The sequence below is a fragment of the Copidosoma floridanum genome, unplaced genomic scaffold (genome assembly GCF_036245765.1).
Source record: "Copidosoma floridanum isolate Cflo_tuat_1 unplaced genomic scaffold, Cflo_Japanese_pri ptg000001l, whole genome shotgun sequence".
In the NCBI taxonomy this organism is placed as follows: domain Eukaryota; kingdom Metazoa; phylum Arthropoda; class Insecta; order Hymenoptera; family Encyrtidae; genus Copidosoma; species Copidosoma floridanum.
In genome coordinates this window covers 13,542,886-13,570,813 of record NW_028321878.1, presented here as the reverse complement: position 1 = coordinate 13,570,813, position 27,928 = coordinate 13,542,886, and the positions used below count along the sequence as shown (strand labels likewise).

The following is a 27,928-nucleotide window of genomic DNA, read 5'->3' as shown; positions in this document are numbered from 1 at the left end:
TTATAGTTGACTAAATGACTCTAATCCTGAATGCTCTGATTGAGAATTTTAGGAGCCACTTTTGGCCAAAAAATTAAGACCGCTAGATGGCGCTGATCTAAACAACTATTGCTATTTACAGCAAAGTCACTTTGATAATTACAAACCAGCCGCAACTAATCTTACAGATAGATAATAAAAAGTTGACGTAGTTTGTGCTGTTTGCGGCAAGTTTACAATCTATTTTTTATTTAAAAGTCGACCTCTAAAAATAGAGATATTTATACGGTTTAATGAAATCGACCATATGGCATTACTTAGTAGTAATTTCTTTAATTACTACACATAACTTCACGTACATCTTACACCGTGCTCTCTTTACCAGAATGATAAAATACTTGCTGGTTACGATTGCGGAAAACACCCAAAATCTTAGTAACCTTATTGATAAAGTAGAAAACTTTAATTATCTCTGGACTTTCCTTAAGAGGATGAGAGTGCATGCAAGTAAAAAGGGAGCCTAGCGAACGTTAAGCTCGAAGCGTTAAAGAAGAGAAGGGAGAGAAGAAGGCACGAGGGCTCTGAGCTCCGAAGAGAGACTTGTATATAGGTACCCATTGTATACCTATCAGAGAATTTTGAGCGAGAGAATGGTGTGGTGGAGGGGGGAGAGAAGGAAGAGAAAACATACACAGAAAACTCTTGGGTTGGCTGATGCTTGTTGGCACAAGCAGAGAGAAGAGAGTGCGACTTAACTCATCTGATCTGGTCCGCAGGTCGATCTCTTTCCGCCAACAACATAGATACAGACAGTGTGAGCGGGAGAGAGAGAGAGGCCGCAAGTCTCTCTCTTTCTCTCTCTCTCTCTCTCTTTCCTAGATCAGTAGTACAGTGAGTATTTTTTTTTTTTTTTGAGTGTTCTTCCTCGTGTTGAGTATAGTGGTGAAAATAGTGTGCTATTGTTGTGCGCGAACGAGTCGTTGTTAATATATAAAGTGTACCTGCATCGTCGACGAAGACGACGATGGCGACGAAGAAGACGTAAGAAGTAGCATCGGCCTCCATAAATGTGTAAGTACTCAAATTTCCTCTTACCGAGCATGGCTCGTTCACATACAATAGAAATACATTTTCTCGTGCCCTGGTGTCTTGTTAGTACGGATTTCACACTTTTTCTTCTGCGTGATCATGTATTTTTTTAATTTTATGTCGAATAAATAACGAGAGATCGGATGAGAGCAGTAGCGGCAGCAGAGCAGCCCTCTTGCATGCTCAGCTCCCGTTAATCCCGTTTTTTCTCCCGTTATAACCACGCTACACCAAAGTATACGCGCGGCTGGCTCGTCTCTTTATCTCTTCCTGCTCGCTTTATACAATTTCTCTCTTCTATCATATACACAAGCTAGCGAATCGTGGAATTGAGATGGAAAGGGAGAGAGATACATGATCATTCCAACATGGTCACCGATTATACCCATGCTATAATACAACATACATGCATACGCATACACGTACTTATATCTTTTTATATATTTTCCGTTCTTTTTGTATTTCTGATCTATATAGTTCTTTCAATGAATATAGTACAGTAAGATGCGCGCGCTGCTGTTGTATTTCTCTCTCGCTCTCTTTCCTACATATATGGGTATGTATAAGCGATGGCGGTAGCAGGGATACCGGGCTCCCCAGGCTCCCCTCAACTGTTCTCAGCCTTCAGTTCTGTAATGTTAATGTATATTATATACGTACGCAAAATAATTGTATATGTATACATACAACATAAGCATGTACGGAGTACGAGAGTGACTCTCTCCCCCCTCTCTTCGGCATCTCTCTTTCTGTAGGGTTCGCGCGCGCGTGAGTATGTATGCACACAGCATTATACATATGTACATGCAGATGGATAAAAGCAAGCAAGAGAGGAGAGGAGAGAAAAGAGGAGAGGGTCTCGTGCTTGGGGAAGAGTAAAAGAGAGAGAGAGAGAGAGAGTGAGAGAAAATGTATGAGAGAGTATCGGAGAGAGAAAGGAGAGGAGAGAATGAGTCTCTCGGAGAGAGAGAGAGTCGAGAGAGAGAGGCCGTAAGAGGAACACGCACGTTCGCGCTCTTGCTTCTCGTTGTCGTGTCGGATATAGTGTTTTAACTCAACTGTTACAAAGTTACTGGCAATCACAATCCTTGTATTGCTAATTAACGAGTTGCAATTATATCCTACAGCGTGTCCTTCGCCGCAAAACATTAGTGCGACGACGTCCAAGTGTCCAACTGGCATCAGCCTACTCTTCTAAAGACGTGGTACACGGCGCGCAATCTGGATTAGCTGCGATATGACGCTCTCTTTTTGACTACTCACGTAGACTTTCACTGGGAGCGCGCGCGTAGTGTGGTAAAAGAAAGAGACAGAGTGCACCGAGGGTGAGGAGGAGGCGCAAGAGAGTGCATCGGTTGAGAAGAGGTGAGTGGCGTAGCCACGGGAGAGCCTGTGTGTATGTATAAACTATTGCGTACGCTCCGTCTGTTGAGGCTGATGTTAAGAGAGTGATCGCTCGATATGTTATACCTACTTTTGTATGCGAGTGTGTTTATGTATGCGCACAAGAGGGAGAGTGTATACGGAGGAGTGAGTGTCGTATGTACTGTATGCATGGATTAGGGTTTCTATACTCTTGCGCGCGCGATAATGCATGCGTTACCTTACCACGACTTCGACGGGAAAGAGCAGAATGAGTGCGTGTATGTGCATGTTATACGTAGTTGCATACAGAAAAGTACAGTGTCGCTGCTGTCGCTTTGGTGACCAGCTCGACTATAGCTATGGCTACCCCCAACGCCACCACAGTAGAACGAGTAAAGTAGTTAAAGTTTGAGTGTTGTTTCACGCGACGCGTCGCCACTGTACTTGTTTCTGTATGAATCGTCATGAAACGAGAGTGCGTGAGTGAGTGGTGTACACGTTTGGGAATAGAATTGGCTTTTCGATACTCGCGGAGTGATATATCCCTACAGAGAAGATAATGCGTGCAAAATAGCAAATACATTGACCAATTTCCTTGCATCACCGGTCTACCTTGAATTCTGTTTTCATAAACATGTGTAAGTCATAAATACTTTTTTTGAGTTAAGTTTTGGAGTGCTGAGTTTGTTTCGTGTGCACAAATTTTGATGTGGTACATTATGCTACTTCTCGTTTGATCTAATTAAATAAAAGTATGGTCTAAATGAATGTGGGTGTGTGTTTACGCGCGTGCGTATCACAGACGGATAATGTGTTGCTCCGAAATATGCAGTATGGATGAAAATTTCTACATTTAGAGGTCGAGGTAGTGCTTACGTTACACTAAACAAAATTTTGCCATTGATCGTTGTATCATAGAAGGCTTTGGTCAATGCAGAAATAAATCCAAGAGTAAAAGATGGCAAATGTTGTGGAGGAGAAAAGAATTTAATACGCGAGTGTGTGCGTGTGCGCGCGCAAATTTGCACGTATGTTTATATGGGGATGAGTGAGAGAGCGGGAGAGATATATAACGCTTGCTCAACTCGACGTCTTCGGCGTTCGGTGGATTTGCTGACCGTCCGAGTTCTACATAACGGCACTCTCTCTTCTCGCTCTTTCTCTCATAAGTTCTCTTACTCGATCTGGAGTATCTTCTTTTTCATGACAATTTTTTGATGGCAAAAATTTCTCTCTTCGCTGCTTACCAACTCTCTTTTTTCATACGTTAACACGAAAACAAACGTGTATGCGAGTCAGTTCCCTCTTTCTATATACTTCTGTTCTCTTATCTTACATGCCGGTTTTTGCTGCTCTCCTCTCTCATTCAAACTTGTTAAGGTTAATGCCCTTAGGCGGCCCGGGGGTCACATATACGTTAAGGCGTTGCACATGGCGTCTTTTAGAGCAAATCCTTTTCGCATGTTCACTACATACAGCTGCTCTAATTTTTAGTATCAGTTTAATAGATACCATTGATTGCCTAATATTTTGTTCAATGTGTACGTTTTTTGACGTATAGACATTGTCATTTGTAATAGAAAATATTAAGTATATTCTCATAACTGTTTTTTATTTTTTGCAGATGGGTAGCGCTAGTCAACAGTTTTACAGTTTATCTTGGGGTGAATTTGGCTCGTCGTTAACGTCTGCAGTGCAGTTACTTCGTGGACACGGTGATCTTGTTGACGTTACTTTAGCAGCTGGTGGACGTAGTTTCTCGGCTCATAAGATTGTCCTTTCTGCAGCAAGTCCATTTCTTCTGGACATATTAAAGGTAGGATTATATCTAAGTGCAAACCTTTTTTTAATACCTATTAATTTTATCGTTTATTACAGTGGAGAAAGATGTAGTATTTGCAGATAAAAAAAGTTACAAACAATATCAAGTGCCCTACAAAAATTAATTAAGTCCTAAATGATGTACAATAATCAAAATTAAATTAAGTTACGAAACAATGATTGTTTGTCTAAAACAACTATAACCTGAAAATTAAAAAGTTTTAAGCCAATACAGTAATAATTTAGTAATTGTCTATGATTAAGAGCATTCAGTATCATAGTGGAAACTTCTACCTTACCCACAGCTTTAATACTATTCATTTTCATAATAAATAACATACCTACATCGAAACAAAACAATGGAAAGTCGTACAAAGCTGGTATGTTATGGCAAAATTTAAGCCTAAGTTTTTCACAATCTATTGAAAATTATGGCAAAAAGTTGTAATGCGTAATCATAAAAGATTACTGAGGTGCTTGTAGATGGACATGCCACTTCATCGATCATGCGTTGCAACTTTTCTGTCTCGATTCTCAATTGATCTTTGGCTTAAATTATTTCTCAACGTACCAGCTTTTTACCTCAATTCATTATTTTGCCTAAATGTAGCCGTCATTAACTTATGATAATGGGTTAAAATAAAGTTATAATTAAGGTACACACTTCTGCTGATGTACTGTATAGTCTTACTGTACAAATGTACTTGTTTTTCAGAGCTAAAAAGTTAACAAAAAAGTAACATTTTCTAGTCAAATATAATGTAGTCATTGTAAATTTAAGGGAATTTATGCTTAAATAAAAAAATGATCAAGCCAAGTGAATTTCGAAAAGATTATTTAGAAAGTTGTTACTATCAGTAAGAAAAATTTTAGATTAATTTGCCGATAAAAATCACGGTAACAAACCATTGAGGATTGTTTAACATATGCTGCTCTTATGGTTGCACATAGTTTTGGCACTTGAAGCCATAGGATAACTTTTTTGTAGAAATAAATAATCATGAAAAATTAAGGTATTTAATTTGAAATCGTTAACTTATTAATGTTGTGCTAAACATTGTAACGCAGGAAAAAATATAAAGAAATTTATTAACAAAGTGTGCTCAGTACAAGGTATGGATGTCCGTAAATATTTTGCTGAAATGTTGTGAAATTTAAACATATGTATAATCCTCTTATGTAACATAGGGTGATAAGTACTGCTTTTATCCCTTTTTTTTATTTTTTTTTTCCATCTTTTTCCTTTTTGTAGAGGCATGGTACCATAATTTTTACTTACCTCCATAGTCAACATAAATTAATTACTACCGTAAATAGCACCAAAAACTTGTTTCTTTGCATCATCAGCACAATTGTATTGATGCAGTTGATTAGGTTAGATTAGTATACAGATATTACAAAATAACACAAGTCTGAGTAAAACGTGACTTACTGAATAAACTATTGTTTAATACTTATAGATGTATAAAAATTGATTGTTTTATTAGTTTGAGTATGTTCAACTTTGGTCATGTTGATCGTGGAATCACGTATTAATTTCGATGATATAATTCTATTATATTTAGCAAGTATCTCGTAAATTAAAAAAATGTTTTTCTGATTCACCCATTAATGTATCATGTACAGAAAAATGTCACTCTTTGTATCAGAAAAACTATTAATTATAACATAATGTTCATAAATCAAGCCTATTTTTATCTTAAATTAAATACCTATAAATTCACATCCTTTTATTTGCCAAAAATAGTCGCATTCATTCCAAAGGGTCAATTTGTTTATGAAAAATTTCGGAATCCTTAAAAATAAATACATTTTTAATTATGAATAAGACTTTTTTAGCAAATTAAAAATGGTGAATTCTAAGCTATATAATTGGTATAAGAAAAAATTAGCCTTAGTTTATTAACATCGCATTATAATAAATAATATTTAGGTACTGAGTGACATTTTTTTTATATGAATGATATGATGATCGGTAAATTATGAAAAACTAGAAAAAATAACTGATAAATTCTTTTTATAAATACCTATAAAGATAAGATGCAGCAAAATAATAATGGTTGCATTATATTTGACTAAATGATATATTTTAGACAATCCTTAAATTCTGACTTCCTTAAAAAACGTTAAACACTGATGACATGCCAATCATTGAGAAAAGGATCAACTTTAAAAACATATGATAGTAAGATTTAAATCTACTCCTACTGAGTTTAATGAATGGTACATGTCAAAACACAAGTTCTGTTGAGAGCATTTTGTGAAGTTTTCGCCGTAAAATCTTTAAATTACGTAAATTAAAACAAAAACAATCGTAAAGAAAAAATTGGAATTGTTTTATCTTCAACTACTTGTATTGGAATTTATAATCGAAAGTACAATTTTAAATTGTAAACATACATACTCTAAAGAAATATATTAGGCTATAAGTTTCAAGCTTCTTTTATTTTTTCTTGTTGAGCTTTATAGCCGGTCTAAAGATACTAACACACTCGACAAAAACTTATTTGCATCAAACTAGATTCTGTTGTGTACTTTTGATAAATGTGAGTGTTTGATAAATAGCGAGTACTTCATACAAAGAAAATAACTTTTTACTATTGTATGTTTCTGTATTATGCAAGATTACAAAAATAGTACAGTATTTCTAAAACATGGAAGAAATGATTTAATGTAGGATATTGGTAGGCAAGTTTTATCTTCATTAATGAAAATTATATTTTCGCAGCTTGTCATTTAGGAGAGCATTATTTTCAACGCAATTCTACGTATTCTTACTAAAAGGATTACCCATTGTTTTGTTTTATTATCTGTAAACGTTTAATTGAATAAGATAATTCAAAGCAAATATGCTGTGAAATCGCGTTACATGATAAAGTTATCAAAGAAAACAGAAAAATTTAATCACACAGAAATTATTTTAAACCTGAGATTTATTCCAAAGTTATGAAACAAAGTGTCAAACAACCTAATAACTAGAGCTACTGCAAGTTGTAATAAAATATTATCCATGTCTTATCCATGTTTTATGAAGGTATCAAAGCCTCAAAATCGAAAAAAATTTCGAATTTACTGTTTTGGATGTCTTTTTGAGGAAATTGTATTAAAAATCCATTTCAAGATAGTAGACGTACAATTATTGTACTGTTTGAATAACGTGAACGGATACTAAAACAAAACTGGGAAAATCAAGAGTCAAAAGAATGAGTGCTGCAACCTTTGATATCATAATATTATAAAGATAACTAAGTACTTGAGATTCTATTTGGCTGTAAGTGGAATTTTGGTTAAAAAAACTGTTGATGTTTTTCATTCGTGAAACTCTGTTGTAGCAAAAACGTCAAAAATTAATATTTGCCATATTTGCGTTGATTGGGGTAGTGCGAAGCATTTGTTGAAACAAAAATTATTTTACACAAAAAAAAATTTAAAAGTATTTTTAGTGGCTTTTAATTATAACACAGTTTAAGAAAAGATCAATGTTAATTCATGATAATATTGTTGCAAAAACTTTCACTTCGTTAGCCAAAAAACCCCCAAATAGGTACCACTCAGTTCTTTCATTAAAACGAATTTTCACTTTGTGGATGAAAAAGTACTATAAAAAAATGTTTTTTTGTCAAACTTAAGGTCTCAATATCACTCTTAGTAAGTGTGATCAGATAAAACGGGTTTTTCTATTTGTTTTTCCTCAGCTAAGTAAACAAAAAATCTGAAAAAATGTATTTGCATGGACTTGTTACGTGGGCATGAAAATGGAAAGAATGGGAACGCATATCGTATGTAAAATAATTTTAGACAAAAAATATACAGAAATTTTTTTCAATTTTTTTATAAATTCAAATTTCTCAAAAGATGAGAAATTCAAAAATCCAAAAGATATTCAAAATTTTTTAGGAAATCTAGAAAAAACCTTAATAAAGTGGCATGACCAAAAAACACTTTTTTTTAACATACTTTTTTACTATAATTGTAAATTTTTTTGAAAGTGGTGAAACATAGATTCAAAAAATTAAAAACTATGGTTTAAAGGCATTTTTCCCCATTTTTCCTACGACAAATAAATGAATAAAAAAGCCCCACAAAACAGAAAATAGGTTTTTAATTATGATTTTGTATTTACTTGTCCTAGTGATGATGCACACATATGCCAAAAATCGCAGTTTTTTATTTTTTTGGACCTGTTTTATTACTTTGAGTTTTTTTCTATATTTTTTAAAAATTTCGAACGTCTCTAAAATTTTAAATTTGGTGCCAACGATTTTCAAAAAACTTCTGTATATTTTTTATTTAAAAATACATTTTTTTTTTATTTTGTCAGATTTTTAAAGTGATGAAATGTATCTAAACTATAATAAAAACTGCAGATTCCCGTATATTTCTACATTATTACTACAAAAAAGTAATGCAAAAATTACTTCGTAAAACCGTTATCAAAAATTTATTTTCAGTACAGGTTTTACGGAGTCTTTTTCGCTTTGATTGGTCAAAGTGAAAATGCAAAAAAATATCTGAAATTACAGTTTTTAATTTTTTGGGGATGATTCATCACTTTTAAAAAGCTGAAAAATTAACGGTAATATAAAAAAAAGTTTTTTTTGTGATAACACAATTTTTATTGCACCATTCGACAAAGGGATTTTTCTAGAATTATTTAATAAATTTTAATATTTTTAAAAAATATGAATTTAGCGCCAAAAAATTTTAAAAAATGTTTACAAACTTTTTATCTAAAAGTGCATTTATTTAAATTTTTTTCGAATTTTTTTTTTATTTTTTAAGTAAAGAAAATTGAAAAAAAAAAAAAAAAAAACTAAAAAATACATTCTGACCGATCACACCTACGGAAAGTGATCTAGAGACCTGAATGTTTTCAAATATATATTTGGATGCATAAAGCTTATTCTCATCTAAAAAAAAATTGCTTGAGGCACTTTTACCTCCCTTGCCCGGCTAGACTCCTTTAGCCCATATATTTGTAAAATGTATGAAATTATAAATGTTATTAACTTTTAGAAGTTGTAATATTTCCGTTTAATTTGTTTTTCAGAGTACACCATGTCAGCATCCGGTTATTATGCTAGCAGGTATTTCTGCGAGTGATTTAGAATCTATATTGGAATTCATTTACAGAGGCGAAATAAGCGTGGAGCAGTCACAGTTGCCTTCGCTGCTACAGGCAGCTCAGTGTCTCAGCATTCACGGTCTTCCCCCGTCAGTCGTTATGTCACAGGTAGGTTATCAAAAAATTTTATAAATGTAAAATAATTTTTCATAACTTGAAGAATTACCTTTCCCTTTCAGAAAGGAGAAGAAATTCCGATTTCGTCTATACCTGGTTGTAACGATCCCAGTGTTGCGAGAGACACAATGAATTCTTATCTTGCCCAGCGCAGACGTAAGAAGAAAAGGAAGCAGGAGGGTGGTGGTGGTAAATGGCCAAGAGCTTATTCCATTGATTCGAGGTCATTAGATGATCATTCGGAGGACAATAGATCCTTGGATTACGGACACAAGGAGCACGACGATAGCAGTGAAGGTAAGACCTTCCTTGATCATTCATTAGGAATAGCCAGAAAAAATTGTGTTTTGTGTCCGCAATACTTTTGACGTTTTGTACAAGTGGTAATGATTATTACACGATGGAAAAAAAAAAAGATGAAAAGTAACAATGTGAAAAAACTCTCGAAAGTGAGACAATTACTTTGTCTTGACTTGTAAACGAGCACGGACACAAGCACAACCATCGATTGGGTTGAACTGCGTAACCAATTGGATCGCAGAGTATAGATTGTGAACAAACAACGAACAAAAAAAAAAAAAAAAAAAAAAAAAACCACGATTGGCTCGACTAAACATTACATAAAAAAAAAAAAAACTGATGACCAGTCAGTTCAGCCCTCAGCGCATGGTAACGTTGTGTTTGTGTCTGTTAACAGCGAAAAGGCGTGCGGAGCATCACGCGAACCATCACATCGGCTCGCCGTTGCCACAACACCAGCTAGTCCATCCTGTGGTCGAGCACAACGCAGGCACGGCCCTAATCACCGACTCTGAGAGCGAGCCCCACCTGCACAACCTGATGCCCATGCAGCCGTACTCGCCTCTCCACATACCCCAATTCCCGGGGGCCATTCAAACGATGAGTTACCCAGCCTCGGCCGTAGCCGCCGCTGCCACGGTCGGCGTAGCGGCGGTCGCGGTTGGCGTGTCGACGCCGAGCGGCACCTCGACGCCCCACAGCAACTCGTCCTCGACGACACCCAGCCAATCGTCCACGGGTGCCAAGATACGCGGCGCCTCCGACTGCCCCGGGGTTTGTCCGCTCTGTGGGGCCACCCTCCGGCAAGCGAGGAACTTGCGCCGGCACCTGCTCTCCTCGTGCAAGTATCGCTTCACGGCTAACCCGAACCAGCAGCAACAGCAGCACCAGATGATGCCGGCCGACTCGATGTCCATCGAGGTCAAGCCAGACGTCAGCGTGTCCGGTTACGGCAGCGGCGGGGCTGGCTCCCAAGGTAGTGCCGAGAGCGCGTCGAGCAGCTGCGAGCAGATCGTCTGCAATCCGAGCCCGCTGCCGTCGCCCTCGCCTCAAGGTTCGTCGAACGTCGTATCGCCGCACAGCAGCATATCGTCGCCCACGGTGGCCAGATGAAAAAAGGAGAAAACCAAGCTTAAGATTAAGTCGAAGATCATTCAGTAACAGCTCTATCCTCTGTTCTCCGTCTGTCTGTGTCGCTCTAGTGTGTCACCACGCGCTCTCTCTCTCTCTCTCTCTCTTTTTACACTATTCATCTTTCTCTCTCTCTCTCTCGCTCTTTCTCTCTCTTCATTTGTCTCTGTGTGTGTGGCCGACGACTGTGTTGTTGTCGCGTGACGAAGAAACGACGATTACTCTGTTTGAAAATATAACAAACAAACAAAAAACATTTATATATACATATATAAATATACCTATAGACTGACCGTTAACTTGATTCGATTTTTTATTTCATGTAGCTCCAGTACTTATACCTCTACGCATATTTATATTTGATACTTGATAATACATGAAAGAAAGGAAAAAAGTAGAAAAAAGGAAAAAAAAAAAAAAAAAGAAAAATATACACAAGCCCGTGTCTTGAGAATATATATATATATATATATATTAGTGCACATTTTCGGGCAATATTTGTGTTGAGACTGGCGCTTTGGAAGGATAAATGCTCTCCTAAAGTCCTTCCGAGGCAAAAACAAACTGTGTAAACGATCGTTCGAGCAAGGACACTTTTGAATACTCAGCTAATCCTAGATTGTAATTTTCTTTTTTTTTTCAAATATTTCTCAATTAGTCTTCTAGAGAGCAGTGAAACAAATATTTTACGTTAAGCACACGTATTTTCTATCATCAACTATTAAAAGAAAGAAAATGAAAAATTAATCTTCCAGCCTAGCTTTTAAGAGGAAACAATAAAAAAACAAAAACAAAAAAAAAAAAAAAAAAAAAGAAGACATTAGACTTTGCTAATAGATTGTAAGAATTAATTTTGAACATAGTATAAAGTAGAGGGTGGTTTCGAGCCGCAAGGAATTACAAAAGAAAAAGAAAATATCTTTATTATTTATATAAGGCTTTTAACTTCTATTCATCATAACGCTATATGGTTTCTTGTATACCACACATGTTGAGTTTCCAAGTTTTTTCACATTTCACCATTTGTTATTATTATGATTATTATCATAATTTGCTTACATCTTAATGAAAAAATTCATAAAGAAACGAGTTAGTTGCAAGGACCTTTGTAACTTTCACGACTTTTAGTGTTACTGTATCAATCCAATGACTTATTTAATTATTATCATAAGTGCAAACTGTAAATTCAATCAGTTGTATTCATAATTATTTTAAAGTGTAAATAAAAACGAACAAATAATTTTTGAGATCATAAAACGAATTGTTTTTTTTTTAATAATGTCAATCTGTCAATATTGGAAATTATATTTTCTTTTTGAAAACAATCGAAAAAAAAAAAAAAAGAAAAACAAAAAAAAAACGAAAAAAAAAAACGAACGACTAATAGTTAAGTTTCGCTTTTAGCTAAAATACATAAATCTGGCAAAATGGAATTTTCCAAGGTAGATTACGTCTGTTTTCAAATTTTAGGCGAGTGGAACTCTAAGTCGAGAACATTGTCGGATCAGCCGGCCACTTGTCCGCTGTGCGGCGCCGTGATCCGGCAATCGAGGAACTTGCGCCGACACTTGGAGCTATTACACTTCGGAGCTGGTGCTGGTAAATCGGGCACGAAGAGTAAAAAAGACAAGTCGGACAAGAGCTTCGCGCCAAGGTCCTCGCCCGCCTATTCAAAAGCTTCTCTTACGGCTTTGAGGGAGAGCATGCACGCTAAGGCGAGCACTGCTAGTCACTCGTCGATGCCTTCGTTGAACTTGAGCACCAGCTCCAGTGCGTCGAGCATCAACGTTCCAAGTAATTTGTCTTTTCTTAAACATTTTTACTCTACAGTAGGCGTATTTAGAAATTACGCGCAACCGGGTGCGAACTCTGTTTTTCCAACTAATGGCACAGTAAATGTTCAAAAATGAAAAAAAATACGCCCACAGTAGGAAAATACCCACTTTCCACACGACAGTACAAAAAAAGTCCAACTTGGCACACTGATGGTCAAAAAAATGTTGATTCATGCACCAAATGTGTAAAAAAGCTTCTTTTTGGACTGAACACACCAACAAAAAACCGTATTTGATGCACATAAGTTAATTTGTAACTTATGATGGCGACCAAGTACTTAATTTCACGCACACTCTTTGAATGTAAGCTTTTGGTACTTTTTCGGAATTCCCCCCCTCCAAAAAAAATTTATGTTTTTTTTTGCATGAATCTCTTTAGTATCAGCAGTGAATGAACCTCTAAGATGAATTATGATATAGAAATTAACCGAAAATGGTAAAAACTCATTATACACCTACCCGTACCACACTATATTTTGGAACGCCATGTAATGCTTGTTTTCATTCAACCAATACTTTACTTGAAAAAGGCCAAAGAGAAAGAAAAAAAAAAAAAAAAAAAAAACACCCGAGTCCCAAAAAATGCCGGTGATCTCAAAATTCCCCAAAATAATAACTTGACATTAAATCCATTGGGTTTTCTCATGCCATCAGGGTCGAGCGCGCTGGGCTCGAGCAGTCACCACCTTCACCACCACCACGCTCATGCCCACGGCCACGGGGGACACCACACTCCCAACACGAATCCGGCCCACACGATACCAGCAGTAACTCACCCGCCGTCGTCGATAGCGCCGCCAAACAATGGCATTTACTCGGCGGAGGGGGCGAGCATGCTGAGTACTCTGTTCCCGAGTCTTCCGACGTTACCAACGCTATCCTCCCCGCACGACGTGTTCCGGCACTCCGAGTTCCTTCGGGCGAACATGGGCTACTCGCCGGAAGCGGCGAGGCAACAGCACGCCAACCGGCACTTGCAACGCGCGGACGTCACTTGAGTGCACGCGTACACTTGAGATTACGCTGGATTTGCCACTGATTATTCAGACTCGCGTCTCAGAAGATGAGTAACAGCGTGGGCTTGTGTGAAGGACAACTGGTGGAAGAAATTTCCAAGGGACTTGCGTACCCGTTGTTGACTTGTTGTGGCTGCACGTGGACACAAGTGTACAGTGTAAATAGTGTTGATGTAGGATTTTTACATCTGTGTAAAGGAATTTTATATTTGTACATTGAACATATTGTATGAATGAGCGTGTAAGTAAAGATGACGATGGTTTCGTAAACCGTGGCTGGTTTGAATGCAGATACTCGGCTTATCAAGTTTATATCCTCGGATTGAGAGACTTTTTTTTATAAAAGCAGGATGTTTTATTACAAAAATACGCGGTACATTACGAACAATTATTAAATAATATCCTAAGGAACAATAAAGTTAAAGTTTTGCATCGAAGTGAAATACGTACAAAACAATATGACTCGCGCGTGGAGGTATAAATTGTAATTTTCGTAAACTAAAGTTGGGGGTTTGTTTGTCGGCGAGAATCAAACAATGAGATTTATTTCTTCAGTTCCGCGTTTTGCGTGTCTGACGCTGAAGGGCCAAATTTGGTCGGAAACCCTTTCGAGCTCGCCCCTCAGGAGCTTGAGAAGATCGTCCAGGTACCTCAGCTCATGAACTTCAGTTTGAAGTTTGCCTATGTCTTCTGACAAATGGTTGACTCTACACTCGTCCATCTGTCGAAAAAAGAAATTTTATTTTATTACTATAAAATTATTGTTTTCGCTGACCAACAGTCGAATTGTAATATTTTTTTACGTACTGTACTTGTTAAGTTTTATCATGAATTATGTTATACATTTTTTTTTTTTTTTTTTTTTATAAACTGTAGATTGTTATTCAAACCAACCAATTATGTTTTATTATACTCATTTATTTAATTTTGTATCAATTATGATAAGTAATAAACTTCACATGAACAAACGTAAGTCTTTTTATTGATGTAAGTTATATGGTGTGTTGGATATTTATGGTTTGAGATTATTTGTAGTATTCGGTACCTATTAGTTGATTTAGTCTTACTCATAAACGACAATAGAATAGAATTACACCTGAGCTGGGCGTAAAATATCTTTTGTCTGCTATGCCGAGCGAAAAAACTAAGCTTCGCGCCTGAGTGCCGAATTTTTTGTAGTATTATACACGAGTGCGAGTATTACACACGAATGCAATGTAAAATAATTTTATTTTCATGTGTTTTACGTCGTTTTTTCCTTTTTTTTCATCATTTTTAGTTCATTTTCATAAAATTTTGAAAAATTCCATTTGCAGTAGGTTGTTGTTTTGTTTAATTATTAGAGAAAAAATTTTTCATTATACCATGTGGCATGCTTTCATCATAAAAAATTTCCAACGGTGTTTTACGATGTGAAAAAATATGATTGACCCAAATTTGAAGAGCTTTTTACAATTTTCCGGTGTACTTCAATACAATAAAATACCATTCAATTGACGTTATACAGTTGACACGAGATTTACTTATACTAATAACACAAAGTTGTCAATAACTTTAAAAGATCTTCTTATTGATATGTGTCTGCGAGGGCCGTTCGTAACGAGTTTCAAAAATCGAAAGTTTTCGCTCCACAATAACGACCATTTAAAAGAAAGAATTTCAAGGCGAATATTCAAACAGATATTATTTCAAAATAACGATATAATTAATTAACAAATAAAAAATTTATTCAAACAATTAGGAAACAAAATGAGCGGATATAATTTTAGTTCATTACACACTGCATAGATGCATAGAAGACCATGAAATAATTGCTGGAAAACGATATCAATTCGTGAACCATAAAGTTTAAATTTTATACAATTAAAAATAAGTAATCACCCGAATTATATATGAAATTGACTTACTTTTTTCAGAAGTTGTTTCTGTCATAGTGGTTATTATTGTCAATTTACTTGATTGTCATAATTATTACTTGAGTTTTATTGTTGTATTTCAATTTTCTATGTAAATCCACACAAAGCCACATATTAATGGAAAGGTCTTAGTCATCTACAAATTTATATTCTTAGTATAAGAAAATTTTACATCAGTTGTACAGCATCAATCAATTTGAATTTTGTTTTATTACAAAATACTGGAAAGTTTTACAAAAAGCTCTTCAAATTTGGGCCCATTATATTTTTTTACGTTATAAAAAACCATCTGGAATTCTTTTCGTAAAAATAGTAGATAATACAATAAATTAAACTTTTTCCACATGATTAAAATTTTTCGTAAATAAAATTTTTTAAACTTGAAAAGAGCCTTAAAATATTGATTCTCTAAGTAATTTGATCTAGTACATTTTTTTAAATTCGTAAAAATTTTCAAACAAAATAAAAAGCAGGTTTAGGCAACTTGAGGAGATATGTGACCTTATCTCTGACTGCGTCCAGTTTTCGCGTACCTTCAAGTTACTTATGTATAATAATAAACTATTATACTAAACCGTCTGTTGTAGGTATCAATAAATGATTTTTGAATATCGCCTTAAACGAACCCTAACATACGTGTCAGTAGATATGGTTTGTAAATCTTTTTTTTTAATTGTGAAAAAGTAAAAATATTTTTTCAACAAGGGAGGTAAAAAGCATTGTGGACAACTGAAATTGGTCAAACACTTTTTGCAAAAAAAAAAAAAAAAAAACTAAAAATTGTAAAATACTTATGGCCGTCTTGGACATTTAGTCACACCATGGGTTGTAATTTACTGTCAGAGAAATTTGTTTCAGAATTCAGACTGTAGCTTTTATTGTTACCAATTTACAATGAAATTCCATGTAAAAATACACTCATATATATGTTTGTTTTCAATTCCCAACACATACGAGTAGAAAAGAAAGACGGAGAAAATTGATGTGCAAAAAGACCATTTTTAAAAATGGTGCAGAGTGAGATGAATTATCCTATTGCTGGCTAATTTCACAGGCTTTTATCAAAAGCCCGTTATGAATATTAAAAAAAAATAGAAAACTGCCCACAAAGACACGACAGTTTGCAAATCTCGTTTTCTCATTGAATCCCAAGTTCATGTATTCAAAGTTTGCCATTCAAGCAAACCCACTGCATATAATCAAAACTAACTCCAAAAGCCTTTACGTATATATATACTGACCGCAAAGTCCCTCTTGAGCAGCGATATCTCTTCGTAGAGCATCTTACTATTTCCCTGGAGTCGGTCCACCTTGTCCCTCAGCCGTTCGATTTGTACTTCCGTGTCAGTGGAAATGATCCTTATGGTAGGTCTGACTTTGGGTTCCACGGCCAAAGCCAGCCTTGCCAGGTACTCGGGATCAGTACTTGGTAGACGCAAGAGGCTGTGGAAGTTATGGGCCGTTGTGCGCTCCACTTCGAGGACTGTAATTAATCCACTCGCATCTGATGGTCCTTGGGCGTTCTGTTTGTAATATAATACGAGTTAATACGTTACTCGTTTGTGAATTTTTTAACATTTACGGAATTTCGTTTGAAACGCACCGATTGAACGTTTTTTCAACGTATCGTTTGAAAAATTAAAAATAAAAGAATAAAAGTGTTGTTTAGGGTTCGAAATGCAGGCAACATATACATTGCTTTCACTACACGCTCACAATCTACGGACTAATTCGTGGTCGAAGTTTCGGGGCTTGAATCTAATTTGGCCGACCGTAAGTATGTTTAGTTTGGAATTTCATTTTGACGCCGCGTTCAAAACTTTGACGTAACATTGTTTACCCTAACTAAAACTAGTACACCGAAACCTATGAGTAATGCGTTATCGAATAAATTTAATTTAACGCTGGTAGGTAGATATTGTGTGAAAATTATATCCTATTGATTAAAACTGTAATTAAAAGTTTGCACAAAACAAGCATTTCAAGTTTAATTGTGTAGGTATGCATATATACCAACTAAATTTTATTTCATCGAAAACTTTACCGACATCCTACACATGAGGGATTTATCGAATTTTTAATACCATATTATAAATCCTTCAATGCTCACTTTATAATTAAAGCTGTGAATTTTCGTACTCGTCGATAACCATGCATCATTAAAATTCAGAGAGTTCGGTGTACGATAAAATTCATGAAAAATCGAGTTTGAGAAAAATTCTTTTCATACCATACCTTAAGATTGAAAACTTCCTAAAGTATATCAATTATACTGAGTAGGAAAAAATTGTAAAAAATAATATATTTACTTGATGCAAAATACTTTTCATTATCTCTATAAAAAAAAAAGCTTGATTATTTTTTCTATACGCTATTTATGAGAAATATCATACTTTTGCCCTTAAAATAAATGTGACTAATTATAGTTACAAGCTTGTACTAATACTTCAAAGTTGAATTTGTGCAGTGATCTAATTTATACGTATGCAATCCAGTGATTGTAATTTCGAATCACTATTCTTCGACACATTAAAGTCAAGAAAGTAAATATATTTTTGAAAAAAACTTAAGGAAAGAAAAAAAAAAAAAAAATCCAAACCACCTGTTCGTCAAACTCAAGCGAGACGTAGGCAAGCTCGCTGGAGACCCGTCGGGAAGTCAATATGCTGTGTGTATCTGCATTGTCATCCAGTACTTCGCTACCGCAACAGCTCCAGTCGTCACCACCACGCGTCCCCGTCAGCCCGTCCACCGACGACACCCCGCTACTGTCGTCAGCAATTTTCTGCCCTGTCGCGTCTTTTGCCTTTGGGCTGTCCTCCTCCGTTTGTCTCTTCGTGCAGGACGTGTAGTCGGGTTCTACTGCGTCCGATCGAAGGGAGGAAGTAATTGGTGTAATTATTCGAGCTAACGTTTTTCTCTATTATCATAAGTGAAAGTTATTATTTTTTTTTTTTTGGTAATGATCTTTACAGAGTTTCGCTAAATTTCAAGCTTGTACGATGTTACAGGTAAAACGAGATGTTTAATTTAGGCGTTAGGGTGTAAAACATCACTTCTCTCACAGAGCTTGAATCGAACAGTCACAAGAAGTTCAACTTCACGTGCTAAATGTAGTAAAATATAAAATGGTTTCCATTGACACTCAGAATGTAAAGATTCTAACACAGAGTAGTCTTATTTGTATAACTGTTTGTAAAGTAAGGACTTAGAGCACTAGGATCTGTAGAGGCGTATGAAGTTGAACTTTGCACCCTCAGTGTCAAATATAAAATATCTAAAATATTTATTGGTAACTACGAAAATGATCGCTTGTTTTGTTCTTTTTACTACAAACCTGAGCAACTCTGTGACTGCAAGTCAGCTGGCGTTCGATTCTCCGTGTCACGGGGACAGTGTTTGGTGTGAAGTACAACTTCACCGTTACCATACCTCACCGGGCAGCACCGCTTGAAACTTGACGGCTTTAATAAAGATGAGGTGTCACTACTGTAACGCTGCGGGCTCTGTAGTAATCTGGCCAACTGCGTTGCTCCTGCATAAATTCCGTTCCCCTTATTTCGTAACCATACATTTTTATGGAAACACATAAGCCAATAATAGCCATGGTTGCAAAAATCGTACAAAAAAAGCCGAGTGCCGTTGCATCGGTCGTCACCCAAGACCAGCTCACCGTTCATCTCTTCCCCGCCAACGTCAGAAGCGAGTCTCGCCTCGGCAGTCTCGAGCCCTTCGAAATCCGGACGGAACCTGGGCGAGGGCGCCAGTACGCGGAACTCGCCGCACTTGACCAGCCTCTCGGGTGTGTAGCAAAAAGCGCTGCGCCCGTAGTCGAATGATTTCTCGTCCTCCTCGTCGTTGGCTCCCAGCAGCTGGAGCTCGATGTACTCGGTCGTCTCCTCGTCCTCTTCCTTCTCCTCCGAGTCCGAGGAGTTATCTTGGATCGGAGACGCCGGGCTTTGGACGGGGGCAAAGTTACCACTCGACGTTCCGGAGTCAACGGACGATACGGATTGGGGTTGTTGGCGCGGCGAGTTGGTCGGTTCGTCTGGATTTACGGTGGATGTATCTTCGGTTATTTGGTACTGCATGTGTTGATTTTTAAAGGGGCCAACAAAAAATTTAACATTAGTGGACCTTTGTAGGGAGGTTTCTATTTTTTTTTTTTTTTTTTTTTTTAATAAACATGATTCTGAAGCTATTGTCTATTACGTATGGGATCAGAAGAATAGGTGATTTAAAAATTGTTCAAAAATAATCATTTGTAAGAATTATTTCACGAGGTCATTTATTTTTAGTAATTTATGATCACTATGTTTATAGTAATAATATTAGAGCTATTTTACGTTGTATGTTATGAAATATTTGCACAAACGACAGGAATACTGTCAACATTAAAAAGGAGTATATACGTTCCCTTTGACAAATAAAGTTCAAAATATTTGTTTATTTACAATGTATCCACACTTTAATTCCAGAATTACATTAGTATTTCATTGCTTTCATGGACTTCGTAATATTATTAATTCATTATTTCACTACTCGTTCAATTGTAATTTTTTTATGACTAAAGGAATATTCTATTTCATCCATTGTTATTTAACTTGCAGTCCTTACAGTCTTGCAGTATTGGATTAGATAGAAGATTAAAGTTTCACGTAACATTACTGCTTTAAAGGTAGAACTGATCGCATTAACGTGTATACTTTTCATTAATGCTATACGAAATAAATTGCAGTGTCTCAAATGGATGATAAATTATTGGTTTAGAGACACTTCTAACCATGTCAGTCAGTGTGACTTAGTAAGCATCGATCATTATTAATTCTCAAATTTCTTTGTTTAAAAAAAAAATAAATAACAATAATAATAATAATAAAATAATCATGAAAAATAAAGTCAGTGGATCTGCATTAAAAGGTTTTTGTAAGAATGAAAGAAAAGAGATTGATGACTAAAACATTACATGTGGTTCGGTGCCGATCCGCCATCCGAAAGATTCATCGTCGGTCCTCGATGACCAAGTGCTCGATGAGTCGCGCAGAGGAAACATTTTTTGAAAGCTTTGAAATTCTCGACTGCTTGCTGTAAAAAAAGAGTAAACTATAAAACAAAAATTTTCGTAAATTACTTCGAACGAATAAAATTTTCATAATAGAGAAAAAAGTCATTATATAGACTCCTTATTTCATTTTAAATGGCACAAGGAGTAAAATGTGACATAAAATAAGATGATGGTGAAAAAATTATTAAACTTTCAATTACGTTTTAAACTTTCAATTTTGAAAAAATTACTATCATTTATTTTTCATTAAATGGTATTTTTGATACTTTAATGTAGATGATAAGCCCATAATTGAAAGTGAGTGTATCGTGGCAGTAATTTAAGAAGAAAAAAAAATAATATGATCGGCTTAATATTAAAAAAAATAGTATAATCTCGTTCGTTATTGGAAATTGTTACGTAGAATGTAGTAGATGTAATAAATGTTCAAGGTAAAATTTTTTTTTCTTTCTTCATATTCCTGTTTCAATTAGCTAGAATTTTTAACATCAGAGCCGCATACTTTTGTTGATATACTATCATAAAAAGCGTGATAAGTTCAACACGGACGAATTTTCTTACTTTATTTTTTTCCAATATTTATTCGGAGGAAATCATATTTTTTATTTTTCATCTACTCGAGCTTCAGCAAGAAAGTGTGTTCAGTAGCCAAATTTATTCGATCTATAAAATTTTTTCCACGAAATCAGAAAATATTTTGACAGCACACAACATCAAATTGAATTTACCTAGAAACTTTACTCGCCTTTTTGATGGCTTTGTCAGAAAAAAACTAAAAAAAAAAAATACGAAAAATGTATAATCAAACAACAAACCAATTAGATATAAAAAATGTACATTGCAAATTTTACCAGTGGTCTAGAATATTTTTGTACTAAAAAAGGAGGTAAATATATAGTCAATAAATGTATAGTTTTCAACAAATATAGTTTTCATAAGCAATAAAAATAATAAGAAAATAAATTGATGATAATGAAAATGCTGATGGAAAAAAAGTCATAATAATATTAGTAGTTATAATTACAATAGTGGTTGTAATAAAAATGGTAACAGTAATAATAATCATTCAAATTATTATAATAATACATATAAGAAGCATCTTGGGTTTCGTTTAATTTGATACTGTATATATAGCAAAAGGAAACGGCTACTTGTCTGAATTTACTAGGATTAAACTCATAAACTTATATCTTACTTTTCAAGGTGACAATTTATTATATTTCGCACGAATTTTCTCGCGTCAACGTCTACTTAAATACTCTTCAGTACCTATGAATTTCAAAAAATGTTTTCCATCATTGGCTCCGTTAAAAACCTTACTTTAAAATTATCTTTTCTCGTAAACAATTATATTAAAACAATTTGTGGAAAAGTATTTTAATGTATAAATAATTTTAAATTTCTCTTGCATAACTATTGTACATATTAACAGACTCCAATTCAGGTGAAACATTCAAATACTGAGTATTTATATTTTATATTATTGACATATGGTGTGATTTCAAGTTGCAACTTGCTTTTCTCCAAACAGTTTTTAAAACTCCGAAAACTGATTGAAATACTTGCTCATTTCTTGTATCGCTCTCTCTCTCTTTTTTTTTATCTTTCAGGCGTATCATTTGAATTCATTCTTCTTTCACATTATTTTTTTTCCCCCCTCTTCATTGGTAACCGTGATTACACTTAACCCTTGACTTGACCTTTCCCTCCTCCACGATACAAATATCCTCCGTTTTATAAATTGGCAACACCGTTTATAACTTGTATTTATCATCATTATGAACGCCAATTGCCAATACGAATTGCCAATTGCCAGCACGGAAGATAATCCAAGTACCACATCATCCCACTGTAAGCCGCACCAACAATAATCCAACTCCCATCCATTATCCATCATGGATATCCGGTTACAGCGAGCATAGAACAATCCCTTCGTGACACACTCCGTACCCCTCCCTCGCACCACAATAGTCACAGGCACACAGGTATAATCATCATATAATGATAATAACAACAATGAGAGACATCGGGGGGGTCGAGGGGGTTTGAGACCTGATAAAAGCCGTCCACGTCGCTTCACCCGCTTGACCCGCTTCTCTCCACTGCAATGCTTGTAACCCACGTGTGCGCCTTACCTCCACCGTTGATGTTCACTTGCGCGGCTTCCACTCCAATGCCGACTCGCGAACTGTCATCGCGTTCGCTCGATCTTTCCCGTGTTCCAGAGCTTATGCGAGAAATAAAGAGGAATGGCCCTTTGGTCTTTTTCTCCTACGAATCTGTATACTCTGTAATACACCGATTGCTAATTTGGTCGGAGTGTATACCGGTGGATCGCAATTATCGCACGCGCACCCGATGTTAACTGGGTCGGGTGTTGTTGAGGGGCCACCGCGGCTTCTCCCCGACTGATTGGAAACGAGTTTTGTGAAATTCAATTGTAAGAGCGCGCTGGCGCTCGTTATCATCGGCTCTGAGCTGTGGACTGAGGATACGTCGAAACGCAGTTTCGGCTGTGATTTGATTTTTTTTTTTTTTTTTTTATTTTCTCAATGGATAGAGATTTTTTTGCGTTTTGATTGTACAATGCTTTTTTTGTGCGCGTTAGGTATACATTTTCAACTTTTGGGGGAGACAGCCTTACTCAGTACATAAAAATGTGCATTTGAAAAACTAAAACTGATATCAAAGAACAACTGAAAATTAACTTTTGTCAAGTCTTTCGATAAAAAGCTCAAAGTTTCTAATGCTCAGCGTCTGAAAAAGATACAAAGTAATGCGGTGTTGCTTTATAAAACTGCGAGAAGATATGAAATTTCGATCCAAAGATTATTACTTTTTTTTTTTAATTAAAGAAGATTATCGAATAGTTGGTGGCTATAAAAAAAAAAGACAAAAATTGGAATAACTTTAAATTTGTTAAACACATGGAATCGTACACAATTTTGTTGAATAAAGCAATTGTCGTCACATCTCACAGTTCGAGTACTCCGCACTAATGTGTCAGGCTCCAAGTGATCCGAGCCCTTATCATCTTCCGATGTATTTCTTCAAAGATGACTCTAAAAAGTGCCATTGTAGCGTACACGTGATTTGCACGAAAAACTGTCAACTTGCGCACTCACAAATGGCCCTTTTCCCACGAAAAAAGCACGTGACGATACTCCCGTCCCTCGTACTCAATCCACATGGCAAACGTGGTTTTCTTAATCTCGCGCAGCCTGCATCGACTGGTCATCGCGCCCGAGACACTGATAAAACACTCGTCGGTGGGGTCTACCAAACACACCTGGCCTTTGACGCGCGGTGCAGCGCTCCCTTTTCTTTATCCAGCGCATCGCCATGGCTACGCTAATTTAATATTCACGCGTCTCTTGATTCTTCCCTCTTTATACGTATCGCACGGGGGGTGATGGGCGCTACCTGTCTCCGACGAGAGTGAGAGGGAGAGCACGTGCAAGTAATTGTATATAGTTGTATGACGCGTTGTGGTGTATAAAGCACATCACCAAACGAAATCAAACGAGTGATTTTTGTTTTTTGTTTTGCACGGAGTAAGTTTGCTATAGTAAACAGTAAAAAAAGGCTGGACGACATTTAGGTATAGCGTTACAATAACTTTTTCAACAACTGTTTTTTTTTTATTGCAAGTATCAATGAACAACTTACGATCAATCAATTGTTAGTTTGGCAGTGTTTGCCGATAACAAAATTCATGTTACGGTTCGACCTGTCGGTTGCAAGTGTTAATCCTATAGCTCACGAGGATTGAGTATACATTAAAGATTCATCATAGCGATATTTCCTCTCTGAGCAAGTTATACAACCCAATACATGACCAGCCAATGTGGTGTACGAAGCTGACGTTTGCGTTCATTATGCATCCGAGCTCGCGAGTACATATCGCGCAATTAAATTTTAATACGCGTATCCCCACACGGTACTTTTTGTTGTTTTCGCTTTTTGGCACGCTTGTATAAATATGTCGACAGAGGCTCGACTGGCTTCTTTCGGACTTGTTGACTGATTTAATTTTTATATGTTTAAGTTCCGAACAAATAATTAATTTTGGAAATTCGTGCTGTAATACTCGTTTTTACCTGCTTTAATGATAATAAAGGACAGTGACCACTTTTAGAATATTTTTCGCAATGTGTGGATGAATTTTCGTAAAACGCATTAATTATGGACAATATACAGTATTAGGTATAATTCATAAGAAATGCATGTAAAAATTTTCTGTTAAATTGTTACAACTTACATATGTATTATAAATATGTAAAAAAAAGTTGTTTCAATTTTTGATGATTTCACAAAGAAGCAACGACTCTTGTACCCACATTTACGTACTTTGACGAACTCGGGGAATCCCATGACAACCCTAGAATGGCCAATTCCCATCCCAAAGAGCGATCGCATGAAATATCAAGGTAAATACATCACCGAGGTATAAGTTATTCAAATAACCCAACAATCTTACAATTGTTATTAACAAATAACTCGTCAGACTCGAAAGTACCCCCAGTGCTCAGGTGCACCAACTTTATAAACGATTATGAAGTAGACCAACAAGAGAAGCAAAAAAACAGCTACAGGAGCACCAGCAACAACCCATACAACGTTAGCATATCAAAGACGCAAAACAGCATTTTAATAATAGTATGCAACCCACCTTCACACGTTGCCGCAGATTCTCGCATCTCCGTACGTATAACTATATCCTCTGTTTGCGGTCGACGACAACAACGCGGCGTGCACATCACATAACACAATCGTACACACTGGAAATGCAGTTTCGAAAACAAAACCACTTACGTAAAGTAGGTAGGTACACACGCTCAAACGTACATAAGAAATATACGTGTATGTATATATAGCCACGTCCCAACGTAAACTACATCAACTGCACTTTTTTTTTTTTTTTTTTGTCACTTTTTCATCCCTTCTCTATCGAATAAAATGCACGCATCGCCCTATCTTTGCCTCTAGAAGCGCGTACCCATACGCGTATACACACACCGTTGCTTATCGGCACACTAATTTTCCGATTTCAAAAGCGCGCTGATAAGCTCACCTATATAATAATCAAGAGTCTCTCGTGACCTTCGCGATGTGATTCACTTATCCCTCCGATAACGAGAACACGCGTACACGAATCGCTCGCTCTGCTATTTTCTTCGCCGTATAACTCGGGAAAAAGGGAGCTTTCTTCCGTTAAAACGGCAAGTGTGGCCCCGTGCGATATTATTTATGTACATTTAAAAATATGTCACACGCGGGCGAAACTTTGCTGCAGCAGCTGCGGTCCGAGCGCGATAACTGGGATGACCCGAGCACGCGGTGCGCTAATAACGCGTCCCCCCCACCCTCCCCTGCCGGTAGGGTATCCTCTACGTACCCGCTTGCGCGTAAAATACACACGTAACGCCGCTTAAAGTTTGCCCGAGTATCGCGTGTCGGGAAATTTAATCGCTCCGCATCGAGACGGCGCGAGCTCTCTTTCCCGATTGAATGTGCGCCCAAGTGACGTATATTGACTTGGGACTACTACATTGTTTTGTTGATTTTTCCTGTAAATTTCTATTTTTTTTTTTTTTTTTTTTTTTTTAGCACCGAATTGCGAGTAGAAACAAAAAAGTGCCATTTTAGGTGTGCGCGCATCGTTGACGATCGACATTATTCTCCAAACTCGTTCGCGATCGCTATCTTTTCCCTTTTTTTTTTTTTTTTTTTTTTCTTCGACACGTGTGTGGAAGCGACGATTTATTTATCGCGTTTTTTTCCCCCGACGGCCTAAATCTGTTCGTCCGTGGAGCCGAAAATCAACGACACCCAACACGCTGTGCTTCCAGTTTTGGCGGTCGGTCGATCGCTGACACCCGTCCGCTCCGAGGTTGCGTGATTTACGCGCGTCGGGGTGATTTAAAAAAATGTTTTTTCTTTCGCTATCTCCGCCGATATAATTGCTGAAAACTGGGCAGTGTTTTTTTTTTTTGCGATTACTTCACGGCCCGCTTTCTTCGGCATGACTCCACTGTAATGACGATAAACTGCGAAATTAATTGTTATCCGTTGCTCGAGGCTTTATCATGTTTTTTAGTGATTGCGAGAGGCGCTGCTGCAGGTCGGAGGGAGAGACCGTCCGAGTTATGAAATTGATATCGTGCGAATATGGATGTTAATGAGTGTGGCTGTTTTTTTCAGACTCTATTCAACCTCGTTCTCAGCGAATTATGAATTTTTCCACGAAGCCTTGTGATACGAAGGATGGAAGTAATTAATTAATGATGAGCTGCAATTCGGAAAACTCCTTGGACTTATATAATACAAGCTTCGATTTTTCCATGTTTCGTATAATTTTGTTAATTGTGATGAAAGTATTGCTGACGTTGATAAATACAAGGATCATGAAGTGCAATCATCTCTCAAAATCTGTAACGCTTTTGAAACTATACTTTTATTTTGTTTATACTCTTATATGATAAATTAGAAAAATTGTGTTAACAGATTTTTCCGGACCACCTTGAGTTTGTCAAAACAAAACCTGAAAAAATGAAGATTTTTTTTACTTAATCACAAACAAAATAATTCTAGTTAAAGAGCACACAATAAACATTCTATCTATTATTTCAAACCTATAGATGTAAGTAACAATTTTTTGTGCTCATGTAGAAGTAACCTTTTTTACGAGACAATATGCTTGGCTGCTATAATCATCATAGATTGAAAAATTTACTAAGTACATCTTGCAAACTATACTTGTTTGTTAATTATTATTAATTTATCGATGAATTGTAACTATTGTAAGCAATTGTTTTTCAAGCTTTCACAGAACGTATATACACTCAAGATCGAAATATAAATTTAAAAACACAAAATTGTATCCTAAAAATAGAAGAATATCTACTAAAATCAAGAAAATAAACAAAAAATTGAAAATTTTGTTGTAGTCTACGGAATAGTTTTTTATCTTGGCCATTGCTAATTACTTATTTTTTATTACACAAAAAACGATAATTTGTAGTTTTAATAAATGTGCAGATATTACGAGAACGAAATGTTTGAAAGTTAAGGATCAACTCCACACAATAAAATATGAAACACCGAATGCCACTCAAACGTGAGATAAACAGTGCACCCCATCGAATTGGCATTCCATCACCATCGAC

At 36.1% G+C, this 27,928-nt stretch overlaps 2 protein-coding genes across 4 annotated transcripts; one reads left to right on the top strand and one right to left on the bottom strand.

The window, feature by feature from the left end:
* Positions 1 to 532: 532 nt before the first annotated feature.
* LOC106640596 (uncharacterized) lies at positions 533 to 14,740 on the top strand. Of its 3 annotated transcripts, none has more exons than XM_014354675.2 (7): positions 533 to 1,050; positions 4,058 to 4,249; positions 9,305 to 9,487; positions 9,559 to 9,793; positions 10,194 to 10,850; positions 12,398 to 12,721; positions 13,417 to 14,740. In XM_014354675.2, the coding sequence occupies exons 2-7, from the start codon at positions 4,058 to 4,060 to the stop codon at positions 13,758 to 13,760; spliced, it is 1,935 nt and encodes a 644-aa protein (XP_014210161.2). In that variant the 5' UTR covers positions 533 to 1,050; the 3' UTR covers positions 13,761 to 14,740. The 3 variants fall into 3 exon arrangements, with proteins under 3 accessions (XP_014210161.2, XP_014210163.2, XP_014210162.2); XM_014354677.2 differs by lacking the exon at positions 533 to 1,050 and adding an exon at positions 2,062 to 2,433; XM_014354676.2 differs by lacking the exon at positions 533 to 1,050 and adding an exon at positions 2,870 to 3,071.
* On the bottom strand, positions 14,174 to 26,045 carry LOC106640598 (uncharacterized). Its single transcript, XM_089589840.1, has 7 exons — positions 25,432 to 26,045; positions 20,661 to 20,779; positions 19,368 to 19,779; positions 19,032 to 19,229; positions 18,297 to 18,556; positions 16,936 to 17,217; positions 14,174 to 14,499 (listed from the first exon to the last, which is right to left on the bottom strand). Exons 1-7 carry the CDS (start codon positions 25,517 to 25,519, stop codon positions 14,308 to 14,310), a joined length of 1,551 nt encoding a protein of 516 aa, XP_089445966.1. The 5' UTR covers positions 25,520 to 26,045; the 3' UTR covers positions 14,174 to 14,307.
* Between the last annotated feature and the right edge of the window lie 1,883 nt (positions 26,046 to 27,928).

Excerpts from the sequence above, each read along its gene's own strand:
- LOC106640596 (XM_014354675.2), top strand. The coding sequence starts at position 4,058 with ATGGGTAGCGCTAGTCAACAGTTTTACAGTTTATCTTGGGGTGAATTT. Across the intron at positions 4,250-9,304 it reads TTCTTCTGGACATATTAAAG|AGTACACCATGTCAGCATCC; the intron begins GTAGGATTATAT and ends TTTGTTTTTCAG. Across the intron at positions 10,851-12,397 it reads GCCGTCGCCCTCGCCTCAAG|GCGAGTGGAACTCTAAGTCG; the intron begins GTTCGTCGAACG and ends TTCAAATTTTAG.
- LOC106640598 (XM_089589840.1), bottom strand. The coding sequence starts at position 25,519 with ATGTGCACGCCGCGTTGTTGTCGTCGACCGCAAACAGAGGATATAGTT. Across the intron at positions 20,780-25,431 it reads ATCTGCGGCAACGTGTGAAG|CAAGCAGTCGAGAATTTCAA; the intron begins GTGGGTTGCATA and ends CTTTTTTTACAG. Across the intron at positions 14,500-16,935 it reads TGCTCAAGAGGGACTTTGCG|ATGGACGAGTGTAGAGTCAA; the intron begins GTCAGTATATAT and ends TTTTTTCGACAG.